The sequence below is a fragment of the Odocoileus virginianus genome, chromosome 1 (assembly GCF_023699985.2).
Source record: "Odocoileus virginianus isolate 20LAN1187 ecotype Illinois chromosome 1, Ovbor_1.2, whole genome shotgun sequence".
In the NCBI taxonomy this organism is placed as follows: Eukaryota; Metazoa; Chordata; class Mammalia; order Artiodactyla; family Cervidae; genus Odocoileus; species Odocoileus virginianus.
In genome coordinates this window covers 64,111,820-64,125,462 of record NC_069674.1, presented here as the reverse complement: position 1 = coordinate 64,125,462, position 13,643 = coordinate 64,111,820, and the positions used below count along the sequence as shown (strand labels likewise).

The window sequence follows — 13,643 nt, the reverse complement described above, 5'->3', positions numbered from 1 at the left end:
ACTCCCACTGTAAAATGGATGTACCAGAACCGAATAATCACAATTCAAATATGGAACAAAATGGCAATCACTAATTGTCACTGTGTATCAGATACCACTCTGTGGGAATTTCAACCCTATGCTGGCTGCAGACTTTGTTCCTAGGTTAGTCCATGGGAGGGCCATGATTTTGCTCTTTGGGAAGATGTCCTTGCTCATTCTTCCCAAGAATGTTCTTCATAGTCCTTCCTGGCTACAACTTGGGGCTCCATTGCTTTCAAAGCTCAAATAGAGCAGTTTGCCTAGAATAGTACCTGATTACATCTGTTATCAATATAATTATTGAAGTTTCCCTTTCTCAAAGTACTCTGTTCAGTTCAGTCGCTCAGTCGTGTCCAACTCTTTGCGACCCCATGGACTGCAGCATGCCAGGCCTTCCTGTCCATCACCAACTCCCGGAGTTCTCTCAAACTCATGTCCAGTGAGTCGGTGATACCATCCAACCATCTCATCCTCTGTCATCCCCTTCTCCTTCCGCCTTCAATCTTTCCCAGCATCTGGGTCTTTTCCAGTGAGTCAATTCTTCACATCAGGTGGCCACAGTATTGGAGTTTCAGCTTCAGCCTCAGACCTTCCAGTGAATATTCAGGATTGATTTCCTTTAGGATGGACTGGTTGGATCTCCTTACAGTCCAAGGGACTCTCAAGAGTCTCTTCCAACACCACAGTTCAAAAGCATCAATTCTTTGGCACTCAGCTTTCTTTATAGTCCAACTCTCACATTTGTACATGACTACTGGAAAAACCATAGCTTTGAGTAGCCTGACCTTTGTCAGCAAAGTAATGTCTCTGCTTTTTAATATGCTGTCCAGGTTGGTCATAACTTTTCTTCCAAGGGGCAAGTGTCTTTTAATTTCATGGCTGCAGTCACCATCTGTAGTGATTTTGGAGCCCCCCAAACTAAAGTCTGTCACTGTTTCCATTGTTTCCCCATCTATTTCCCATGAAGTGATGGGACCGGATGCCATGATCTTAGTTTTCTGAATGTTGAGCTTTAAGCCAACTTTTCCACTCTCCTCTTTCATTAAGAGGCTCTTGAGTTCTTCTTCACTTTCTGCCATAAGGGTGGTGTCATCTGCATTTCTGAGGTTATTGATATTTCTCCCGACAATCTTGATTCCAACTTGTGCTTCACCCAGCCCAGCATTTCTCATGATGTACTCTGCATATAAGTTAACAGGGTGACAATATACAGCCTGGGTGTACTCCTTCCCCAATTTGGAATCAGTCTGTTGTTCCATGTCCAGTTCTAACTGTTGCTTCCTGACCTGCATACAGATTTCTCAGGAGGCAGGTCAGGTGGTCTGGTATTCCCATCTCTTGAAGAATTTTCCACAGTTTGTTGTGATCCACACAGTCAAAGGCTCTGGCATAGTCAATAAAGCAGAAGTAGATGTTTTCCTGGAACTCTCTTGCTTTTTCAATGATCCAGCAGATGTTGGCAATTTGATTTCTGGTTCCTCTTTTCTAAATCCATCTTGAACATCTGGAAGTTCATGGTTCACATACTTTGAAACCTACCTTGGAGAATTTTGAGCATTACTTTGCTAATGTGTGAGATGAGTGCAACTGTGTGGTAGTTTGAGCATTCTTTGGCATTGCCTTTCTTTGGGATTGGAATGGAAAGTGACCTTTTCCAGTCCTGTGGCCACTGCTGAGTTTTCCAAATGTGCTGGCATATTGAGTGCAGCACTTTCACAGCATCATCTTCTAGGATTTGAACTAGCTCAACTGGAATTCCATCACCTCCACTAGCTTTGTTCATTGAGATGCTTCCTAAGGCCACTTGACTTCACATTCCAGGATGTCTGGCTCTAGGTGAGTGATTACACCATTGTGATTATCTGGGTCATGAAGATCTGTTTTACAGCTCTTCTCTGTACTCTTGCCACCACTTCTTAACATCTTCTGCTTCTGTTAGGTCCATACCATTTCTGTCCTTTATTGTGCCCATCTTTGCATGAAGTGTTCCCTTGGTATCTCTAATTTTCTTGAAGAGCTCTCTAGTCTTTCCCATTCTATTGTTTTCCTCTATTTCTTTGCATTGATTGCTGAAGAAGGCTTTCTTATCATATATCCTTGCTATTCTTTGGAACTCTGCATTCAAATGTGTGTATCTTTCCTTTCCCCCTTTGCCTTTCATTTCTCTTCTTTTCACAACTACTTGTAAGGCCTCCTCAGACAACATTTTGCCTTTTTGCATTTCTTTTTCTTGGGGATGGTCTTGATCACTGCCTCCTGTACAATGTCACAAGCCTCTGTCCATAGTTCTTCAGGCACTCTGTCTATTAGATCTATTCCCTTGAATCTATTTCTCACTTCCATTGTATAATCCTAAGGGATTTGATTTAGGTCACACCTGAATGCTCTAGTGGTTTTCCCTACTTTCTTCAATTTAAGACTGAATTTGGCAATAAGGAGTTCATGATCTGAGCCACAGTCAGCTCCTGGTCTTGTTTTTGGGACTTCTCCATCTTGGGATGCAAAGAATATAATCAATTTGATTTTAGTGTTGACCATCTGGTGATGTCCATGTATACAGTCTTCTCTTACATTGTTGGAGAAGGGTGTTTGCCATGACCAGTGCGTTCTCTTGGCAAAACTCTATTACCCTTTGCCCTGCTTCTCCAAGGCCAAATTTTGCCTGTTACTCCAGGTATTTCTTGACTTCTTACTTTTGCATTCCAGTCCCCTATAATGAAAAGGACATCTTTTTGGAGTGTTAGTTCTAGAAGGTCTTGTAGCTCTGTCATAGAACTGTTCAACTTCAGCTTCTTCAGCATTACTGGTTGGGGCACAGACTTGGATTACTGTGATATTGAACGGTTTGCCTCGGAAATGAAGAGAGATCATTCTGTCGTTTTTGAGATTGCATCCAAGTACTGTATTTTGGACTCTTTTGTTGACTATGATGGTTATGCCATTTCTTCTAAGAGATTCTTGCCCACAGTAGTAGGTATAATGGTAATCTGAGTTAAATTCACCCATTCCAGTACATTTTAGCTCACTGATTCCTAAAATGCCAATGTTCACTCTTTCCATCTGTTGACCACTTCTAATTTGCCTTGATTCATGGACCTAACATTCCAGGTTCCTATGCAATATTGCTCTTTGCAGCATCAGACTTTACTTCCATCACCAGCCAAATCCACAGCTGGGTGTTTTTGCTTTGGCTCTGTCTCTTCATTCTTTCTGGAGTTATTTCTCCTCTGTTCTCCAGTAGCATATTGGGCATCTACCAACCTGGGGAGTTCATCTTTCAGTGTCTGATCTTCACCTTTCATACTGTTTATGAGGTTCTCAAGGCAAGACTACTGAAGTGGTTTGCCATTCCCTTCTCCAGTGGACCATGTTTTATCAGAACTCTCCACCATGACCTGTCCATCTTGGGTGGTCCTACATGTCATGGCTCATAGTTTCATTGAGTTAGACAAGGCTGTGGGCCATGTGATCAGATTGGTTAGTTTCTGTGACTGTGGTTTTCAGTCTGTCTGCCCTCTGATGGATAGGGATAAGAGGCTTATGGAAGATTCCTGATGGGAGAGACTGACTGAGGGAGAAACTGGGTCCTGTTCTGATGGGTGCGGCCACGCTCAGTAAATCTTTAATCCAGCTTTCTGTTGATGGATGGGGCTGTGTTCATCCCTATTATTTACCTGGGGGCCAATCTATGGTGAAGGTAATGAAGATAATGGTGACCTCCTTCAAAAGGTCCCATGCATGCACTGCTAAACTCAGCACCCCCAACCCTGCAGCAGGCCACCACCGACCCACACCTCCACTGAAGACTCTGGACACTCACGGGCAAGTCTGGGTCAGTCTCTTGTGGGGTCACTGGTCCTTTCTCCTGGGCCCTGGTGCACACAAAGTTTTGTTTGTGCCTTTCAAGAGTCTGTTTCCCCAGTCCTGCATAAATTCTGGTGGCTCTATGGTGGGGTTAATGGTGACCTCCTCCAAGAGGGCTTATGCCATACCCAGGTCTGCTGACCCGCACCTCCACAGGAGACACTCAAACACAGTTCTGTCTCAGTGTCTGTTGGGTCTCTGGGTCCTGGTGCACACAAGGTTTGTTTGAGCCCTCTGAGCATCTCTGGTGGGCTTGGGGTTTGATTCTAAATGCGATTTCACCCCTTCTACCGTCTTGCTGGGGCTTCTCCTTTGCCCTTGGACATGGGGTATCTCCTCAAAGCTGCTCAAAGTACTCTGGCTTGGATAATAAATTACTTCATTCCTAAATTCAGTTCACAAGGAACTGAATCCTGCCAACCACATGAGCTTGGAAGAGGACCGTAGGTTTCGGGTGAGATTGCTGCCCCAGACATTATCTTGAGTTTAGCCAGGGTGACCCTTGAAGAGAGGACCCAGCTAACAGGTACCTGGACTCCTGACCCATGGAAACTGAAATAGTGAACTTGTACTGTTATTTTAGATGCTAACTTTGTGATAATCTGTTACACTGCAATAGAAAACCAAACACCTTCTCAAACAATAAGCTTGGGCAGAAGTCAATAAATATCCTTATTTTTTATCTGCCTTCAACCTTATCTGGTTGATGTCATCACTTTGGACTGCAATCTGTAAATTACAAGTGAGAGAATGAATGATCCCGATAAACAGATTCAGTGGATTTGGCAACATTTTTGGGTCAGTATTTAGTACATGACAATTCTTGCAAGATTTGATGTTGCAAGAAATTCAACTGGGCTTGGCTCTACAAGCATCTCAGAGGTTGAGGGAGAGATTAAGTAAGTACAGCTCTTAACCTCTTCCTTCTATCTTTCAACCCAGCTTATAGAGGAGCTATCTTCAGCCTGAGGGCACAGGTCACCATTCACAATCTTCTCTGTCATCTTGCCTATTATTAAAGCCACGTCATTCTACCTTCCAAGGTATTCACAGGCAAGAATTTCAATATTTTGCCATGGTCTAACAAGGGTCATCAGCTTTCTAGCTTGCAATATCTGTGCCCTATGGAACCCCCTAGCCAGTGGAACAATACTTTTTCCAGGGAGCCGTTTTTGACTAAGATTAGAAGATGTCTCTGGCAGTTGGTGCCTGCAGGCAGAGGTGATAAATGCAGTCGAGAGTACAGTGGGCACACTGCACTGTATTCAAACATCAGTAGAACCCTGTTGATGTACGCTGCCTCTAACAAATGCCATGTCTTGAGGATCCCACTTCTGGTAACAAACTCTGTATACAGTGAGAAGCAGAAGTGGCTTTTAAAAATGTCTCAAACAGCAATGGCTTAAAGAAGCTACCATCTTTCTCAGTAAATTCCAATTAAGCTGAGTAAGACTGCAAAGGCTCTCTGTCAGGGACTCAAGACTTCAGAGGATCTGCTTTTCAACATTCTATAACAGGAGGGAAAGGGACAGGGCACAACTTTTGAAAGAATGATATAGCCCAAGGACACAACATAAACTGATTAGAATCAAATGGGACCAAGGTGGCAGACAAGACTAGACCTTGATCCTGAATTAGCAAGTGAAATGACACACCCAGAGGGGCCATGACAGCTCTAGTTCAGTTCAGTTGCTCAGCGGAGTCCGACACTTTGTGACCCCATGAATAAGACCTGGTTAAAAGACCAAGGAGTGGGCGGTGGCCCAAATCCAGGAAATCTCCACCCCTTCCCCAAAGTAGTTGGAATAGTCCTCCAACTCATGAGCATATGAAATTACCCAGCCTATGAAAACTATGCCACATTCTGCTGCCACCACATTCACCCTCTGCAGTGGCCCACACTGAGTGCGCTTCTCCCTGAATCTGAATAAATCCTCTTCTTACCTATCACTTCGTCTCTCACTGAATTCTTTCTGCCATGAGACATCAAGAACATGAGCTTCATTAGGTCCTGAAACCAGGTACTGTGGGTTTTGGCTGGGTTCAAGTCCCAGCCATGTGGGTTCAAGTCCTAAGCAAGGTTTTGGCTGGGTTTGAATCCCAGCCACGTGGGTTGAAGTCCGAAACTGGGTTTTGGCTGGCTTCAAGTCCCAGACATGTGGGTTAGTGTCCCAATCTGAGGTAAATGGTTTCAATTCTACTGGACTCTTTAAATTACTGTGTTGCAGATACTCATTAGACATTAGGAAAAGTTCAGTTCAGTCGCGTCCGACTCTTTGCGACCCCATGAATAGCAGCATGCCAGGCTTCCCTGTCCATCACCAACTCCCGGAGTTTACTCAAACCCATGCCCATAAAAGTAACCATCTGTCAAATAAATTGCATATATTGTTTCTCCTGTGGGTAGTTTGTCTTTTGACTTTGCTTAGAGCATTTCAAGTTTACAGAAAAATCTTTTTTTTTTAATAAAATCAAATACATTGATTAGAATGTATTTATTAGAATGTATATTAGAATGTAACCAGTTAGAAACTGGTTACCATGATTTATTCAAGAATTTTAATGGCAATGTGTACTAATAGATCTTTGACCCAATTTTAACTTGGTGTAACTTGTTGGGGTATGGATATAATTCAACTTTGTTTTTTCCAGCTTTCCATCCCATTGTTCTAATACAATTCATCTTTACCTCAATGATTTGAAATGCTGTCTTTAAAATCAGGACTGGGTTTTAAAATTTTAAATTTTAAAAATACTTTTACTGGAAGTATTATGTGTGTCATCTCCTTTAATATGCTAATGTAGTGAGTTACATTACTAAATTTGCTATCAAGAAACACTGCATTCCAGTGATAAGTCCTACTTAGTCATATGTAGTATGCTTTTATTATTGTGTTAAAGAATTTTACTTTTAACTTAACAGGGAAACAGGGAAGTTTCATCAAAGTTTTTGGTACTTTTTTATTTAAGGGTATGCCAGGCTCATAAAATAGAGGTCCATCTACTTCTTAAACACAGAAATAATCTGAATATGGAAAGTTTGATAGAATTCACTATGAAACAATATGGATTCAATGACTTTTAAGAGGTATTAATATACTTCCTATACAGTTGATTCTATGGTTATGACCTTTGTCATTTTATTATCTTCAAACTGAGTCATTTCCTAAAGCTCCAAATGTGTCAATGTAAGTTGACTATTTTAAATTAGAAAATATATCAGACCAAAAAAAAAAAAAAAAAACAAATCCATGTAATGCTGTAATGAGGACCTGTATACCTATCACTCCATTTTGGGAAACAAATCTTAGAGATAACAACTCAATCTCTCAATACTGTTTCCCAACTCCATTCTCCGATGTTCCTCTTCACACATATACTATCCTGACTTAGCTTTTTACTGTATACACAAAACACATACATGTTTTAGAGGTTTTCAATTTACACTCAAATCTGTACTTACATTTTGGAACTTGCTTTTTTCTCTCAGTATTTATAATTTTGTTGCATATTAAGTTCTGGCTAGTAAGTTCTTAAAAGCTGTATGCTATCTCAGTGTTAACAACCCATAGTATCTTTAATCATTCTCTGTTACTGGATATTTAGACTGGCGTTAAGATTTTGCCAAAGCAAGTCTCTGTCATTTTCTCTTTTCTTTCTCCTTCATAAAGGCCCCCCCAAAGGGGAATTAGGTGCACATAAGCTGAATTTTTTCCTTTTTTTCCCCTTAATTTTACATTTTCCTCATTTGAGATACTTTGTGTCCTGAATATTGATCTATTATTTTCAGGTAGAAATCTGGAAGAGGCTTGCATCAGGGTTCAGATTTGGCTAAGTTAGCAGCCCAAAACTTGAAGCCACTGAGGAAGGCAGCGATTTTTACTGTTGAGTCAGTAAGGCTTCTGGGGTATCTTCTAGTAAGAGAACTCCTTGAATATTTGCTTGGTTTAAGAGCTGAGCATTTTATAAATCTCCTGAAGAAATCATCTCCTCAAAGATACCAACCAACTTTGTTTCCTTAACAGGCTTCTATTAATTAGATAGTTTTAAGCTCACATAGTGAATATGTTATTAGAATGAATTGTTGGTTTGACATCTGTGTGCTCTCTAGTCAGTTTGTGACGAAAAAAAAAAAAAGTTCTCTGATAGTCACACCACAAAAAGAAAACTGGTAAGTTTTTAACGCTACATATTACAATTAAAATTAAACTAACTAGTACAATTTTCTTATACCAAAACTAGAGATAAAAATGCTTTATTATCTTACTAGTCATACTCCAATTTTATAAGAACACATTTAAAATTTTACCCTTTGTGCTGTCTTCATTTTGTATTGTGAAATGTATTTTTTAAAAAGTCAGATTTCTTTTTCAACTGGGTAATGTTATTTGACCCATGATATACCAGTGAGACTGATATGCTGTTATCTGTATTTTGATACTTCAATGAGATACAAGAGGATTTCCTGCCTACCAGTCACATGCACACTTAACCAAAATACTGGGCTGAAGTAGTTTCAACTCATCCTTCCCAGGACAACTTCCTTGGCCTGACATCCCTCTAAAGGCTAACTTCAAGTTAGGCTTGAAGTTTATCTTGTAAACAATCTTCAAGTATTTTACACATATTCCTAAATAGGCTCAAGGTGTACAAATATTCTGATCCCCATAACCCTTAGGACAGCTGGCAAGCAGTCTCATCTGTTTCTCCCAGAATGCCTTAAAATACCACCATTTCCCATTAAGGTTATGATGTGAAAAAATTAGAAAACATGGCTGTAGTCCCATGACTACCATGTAGGCTCCTTTAAGGAATAGTTCTGTATTCTCCTGACTCTGCACTGCCTAGAACAGTCCTCTGAACACAGCATGATTCATCTTGAAAGTGAATATCACTCAATCATGTCCAACTCTTTGCAACCCATGGACTGAATTCTCCAGGCCAGAATACTGGAGTGGATAGCTGTTCCCTTCTCCAGGGGATCTTCCCAACCCAGGGATTGAACTCAGATCTCCTGCATTGCAGGTGGATTCTTTACCAGCTGAGCCACAAGGGAAGCCCAAGAATACTGGAGTGGGTAATGAGTGAACTGATATTAATTTCTAACACCAGTAAGGCCTTTTAGAAGTTTAACTGGTTATTTTAATTGGTGAGTATTTTGCGTATTCTCTGTCAGCTGGCACGATTTCAGTTCAGTTCAGTTGCTCGGTTGTGCCCGACTGTTTGCGACCCCATGAATCGCAGCACGCCAGGCCTCCCTGTCCATCACCAACTCCCGGAGTTTACTCAAACTCATGCCCATAGAGTCGGTGATGCCATCCAGCCATCTCATCCTCTGTCTTCCCCTTCTCCTCCTGCCCTCAATCCCTCCCAGCATCAGGGTCTTTTCCAATGAGTCAACTCTTCGCATGAGGTGGCCAAAGTATTGGAGTTTCAGCTTCAGCATCAGTCCTTCCAATGAACACCCAGGGCTTATCTCCTTCAGGATGGACTGGTTGGATCTCCTTGCAGCCCAAGGGACTCTCAAGAGTCTTCACCACCACCATAGTTCAAAAGCATCAATTTTTCGGTGCCCAGCTTTCTTGACAGTCCAACTCTCACATCCATACATGACCACTGGAAAAACCAAAGCCTTGACCAGACGGACCTTTGTTGGCAAAGTAAAGTCTCTGCTTTTTAATATGCTATCTAGGTTGGTCATAACTTTCCCTCCAAGGAGTAAGCGTCTTTTAATTTCATGGCTGCAGTCACCATCTGCAGTGATTTTGGAGCCCCAAAAAATAAAGTATGACACTGTTTGCACTGTCTCCCCATCTATTTCCCAGCCAATCCTAAAATAAAGCTTTTGCAAAATATGCAGAAAGTCAAAAAAGATGCTTATACAAAGAGCCTTGCCTTAAAAAAAAAATTTTTTTTAAAATTCAGTTAAGCTGTTCCCAAACACAATTGACAAATAGCACAGACATTGCAATTCTGCTTTTAAATAATCTGTAGAGAAGTGAACAGATATACACCTTCTTAGGAAATTTAGGAGCACACATGCATTACCAAACTCCTGTGTTTGGCAATGTATGTCTTTATATTTTATAACCAGTATCTAGCAAAGATATAAACTGATGATCAGTATGGAAGATCTTTTCAAAGGATCTTGCATTATCCCCAAGACTTCTGGTGTGATTAAAAGTCAAAAATGATTTTAATCACAGGAAAGGCCACCCAAATGCTTTACAATTATCTATATGCATGAGTGCCCAGTCATTTGTGTCCGACTCTTTGTGACGCTACGGACTGTAGCTCACCAGGCTCCTCTGTCCATGGAATTCTTCATGCAAGAACACAGGATTGGGTTGCCATGCTCTTCTGCAGGGGATCTTCCCCACTCTGGGACTGAAACTACCTCTCCTGTTGACTCCTGCGTTACAGGCAGTTTCTTTACCTGCTGAGCCACCTAGGAAGCCCATAAATATCTATAATTGTCCATAATTATTATCCTACAAATTTCACTTTCCAAGAACATTTATAATGAACCAGAACTTCCAGGATACCTTTTGAATGCCCATGTCCCCATTTTAGTTTCCAAAATCCCAAATAAGAAAACAGCTCATAGTTATCTATCAAATGTACTATAAATGTACATCCAGATAGTCTGAGAAAACAGCACTCATGTCAAAACACCTAATTCTACTGTAATTCTTGGCTGTAGTATCCACAGCAAGCACAGACTTCACGGTTCCTGAAATCCTCTCTTCTCTCACCTCAGTCAGTGACTGATTGATCATACTTGATCATACTTGTCATTAACAGATTAAGTGTAACTCCTCAAATTGTCAACTTCCACTTCCTACATTTCCAGACTGTTCTTTCTAAACAGACTTATAGTCCATTGATGGTGCCACATTTTCACTTTCTTTCTCCTCCTCTCACGTCTGTACTTCCCTGTTTACCTAGCTGAAGTTCCCAGGCTATCTCTACAACACTGACAGTCTTCATCGGGTCAGTAAGACTCCTGTGGCAACCTCTGTTAAATCCAATTCACCTACTCTAGGCCTGCACTCATGCGGCTTTACATGGCTGAAGATAAAACATTGCCTTAATTGTAGTCTTCTTATAAATTCACTATCACTAACCTTGAGTAGTCTTCCATTTTGCCTAGCTATCAACTATGTTTCACAGGTCTGTCAGCTCTCCTATTCTTCTGGTCTAGAGCATTTGTCCACCTCCTATCTCCAGTATCTAACTGCTACAAGGTACTTGCCCCTTGAAAACCAAGCTCCCAGCCCTCCCTGGCCCTGAATCTTCTGTAGTTTCTCAAACCCCGAATGTCCTTGCCATCTCCCTTTATCTCACATTCTACAAACAATCCTGGCAAATACAAATGCTTTTATCTTTAACATATATCCAGAAATCACTACCTTTACAGCCTACAGCTACCACCTTAGGCCAAGCCAGCTTTCTCTATCCACCACATTACTGCATAATTGTTTTAGTTTTGCCTTTACCTCCATACTTTGGCCTATTCAACAAAGCAGGCATTCAGTTCAGTTCCGTCACTCAGTTGTGACTCCTACTAAAAAGACAACCCTGAGTTTTAGGATACTGTGTATTTCTAGTGTTCTTCTACTTTAATAAAATGCAAATCTTAGACTATGAAAGACTAAGTCTATTACACAACTATTATTTCAGACTGCGCTCTATTTCGATAAATATTACCTTTTACATGCACATCACCTCAGAAACAATTACATGTATTTTTAACATAGCATTCTAGGCCATAGAACAGAGTCAAAATAATTAACCTTCAGCACATGACAAACTCATGATAGCCCAGTTGACATAATTAAGCTAATCAATTAAAAATTCACCTAATGCTTAGTTCAGAATCATTATTAGACTTTTGAAAATGTGTTTTAAAAAAGGGAGTAGATAATTAGCACTATTAATTCATTTTCTTCTGGAACCTCAATATGAGAAAACTTGTATTTTAAAGCTAGAAAAAACGATCTAACCAAAAGTGTCATAATTTTATGTATGTTTATATTCTCAATGCTTTCAAAGCCCAACTGTGATTTTTTAAAAAAGAAATTAAACAACATGCTTTCATTGAGAGAATTTTTAAAATCTATACAATTCAAGCTAATGAAATATTTTATTGTACATAATAAAAGTGGTGTTTTTAAAAAAAACATTTCCAGGCCCAGACATCTGCAGGAGTATGTGAGGAAAGAATTCCACTGGAGTATAATAAGCAATAACTCAATTCAATGAAACCACAAATCCACCCTCCCTACAGTAAATACTAACATTTACCACAGGCTTGAAATTCCTGTAGCATCAGTAAATGTATTTTTTAAAATATTACAAACATGCTAATGATGCATAGTAAGATGGAAAAATTTAGACTTCACTGCACACCATATGTACTCCCAGCTTGTCTAATTTACAACCAGTAAAGAATCACAAATATCCAAAGAAAGTATTTTAAAATAGTATATGATTCACTGGTAAGTGACTTTTATACTCAAATAAATACGAAATTTTTCATTTTAATGTCACATTGACTTTCAGTACTTTTCACTCCAAGAAAAAAATAAACTGAGACATGGTCATGAGTTCAGGATTATATATATTACAATTTGCCTTGTTATAATACATTTGTGGCTTTATGATAAAAATAACTCAGGGACACATGGAATCCAAGCTAATCTGCATAACTGTCACAAGGGGGGAAAAAAGCATTAAATGCATTTCTGAAATAAGAATTTTCATTTAATTCAGAATCTCAAAACAGCATTAGACCTTGGCCTTGTTTAAAAAAAGTTCAGTTAAACACTAAGCTAGCTAAATAACCTTCTTGAAAGGTTTAAACACAATTGATATAGAAAATGCTTTCCCTCTAATCTCAATCTTACATAAATGAAAGAGGTGAGGGGGGAAAGGTAGACAATTTCTTTAGCAGCATATATGGCTAAATCCATCAACCACCTTATACTAGAATGTCCATTATCGACCCCATTAAAAAGGACTGGGCAAAGAGCAACAGTTTACCCACTTCATAGACCAGAAGACAACAACTTTATAGAGTTACGGTGTAAAACATTTTTGAAACACTTCAAAAACTTTTGACATTAAACTAGAGGAATCATGTTTTCATTGTAAGAAAGAAAGACATAACAGAAAGTAAAAGACATTTAAACTAAACTGATTTTCAATCTTCTCTGAATAAAAGAAATTAAAAAAAAAAGGTTGATTAGCTAAGCTTTGTGCTCTAACCAAACTAGTTAATTACAGTGATTTTAAATGGCAACAGCCCTCTGACTGGGTAGCTTGACAGTTTTGAATACTTTTGCAATGATTTTTTTTTTAAACGCAAAGACACTAAAATGATCCGGTCATGCAATGTTCATCTTATGCATTCTGCATCTCTTTTCCAATCTTGTAACTAAGGATCTTGTTCCAATCAATCTTAGTGCGTGTAACTGGCAACTGTCGACGTAAGGCTTTGAAAGTAGTGTCTGACATCGTCTGGTAATTCTCACTGATGGCAGTCTGGGAAAAACAGTAGTTAAAAGTTTAAAGAAATAAAAGGAACAGAACAATGTATAAAACATAGATATTTTAGGAAACACCTTATTTAAGAAGCCTGTTTAATTGTTTTTAAAAAGTCAAGTAAAAATCCCAAAATGGTTTTAAAAGCTATTTAAAAGCAGCTAAAAGAAAAAGTTTATAATCATTTTGAATAATTAAATTTAATAAAATGA

At 39.5% G+C, this 13,643-nt stretch overlaps 1 protein-coding gene across 1 annotated transcript in view; it reads right to left on the bottom strand.

The window, feature by feature from the left end:
* Positions 1-12,012: 12,012 nt before the first annotated feature.
* CAPZA2 (capping actin protein of muscle Z-line subunit alpha 2) overlaps positions 12,013-13,643 on the bottom strand; it is a 51,101-nt gene continuing 49,470 nt past the window's right edge. Inside the window, exon 10 of the mRNA XM_020899851.2 lies at positions 12,013-13,431. Coding sequence (XP_020755510.1) covers positions 13,291-13,431 — 141 coding nt within the window. The 3' untranslated portion in view covers positions 12,013-13,290. The remainder of the gene's footprint in view (positions 13,432-13,643) is intronic.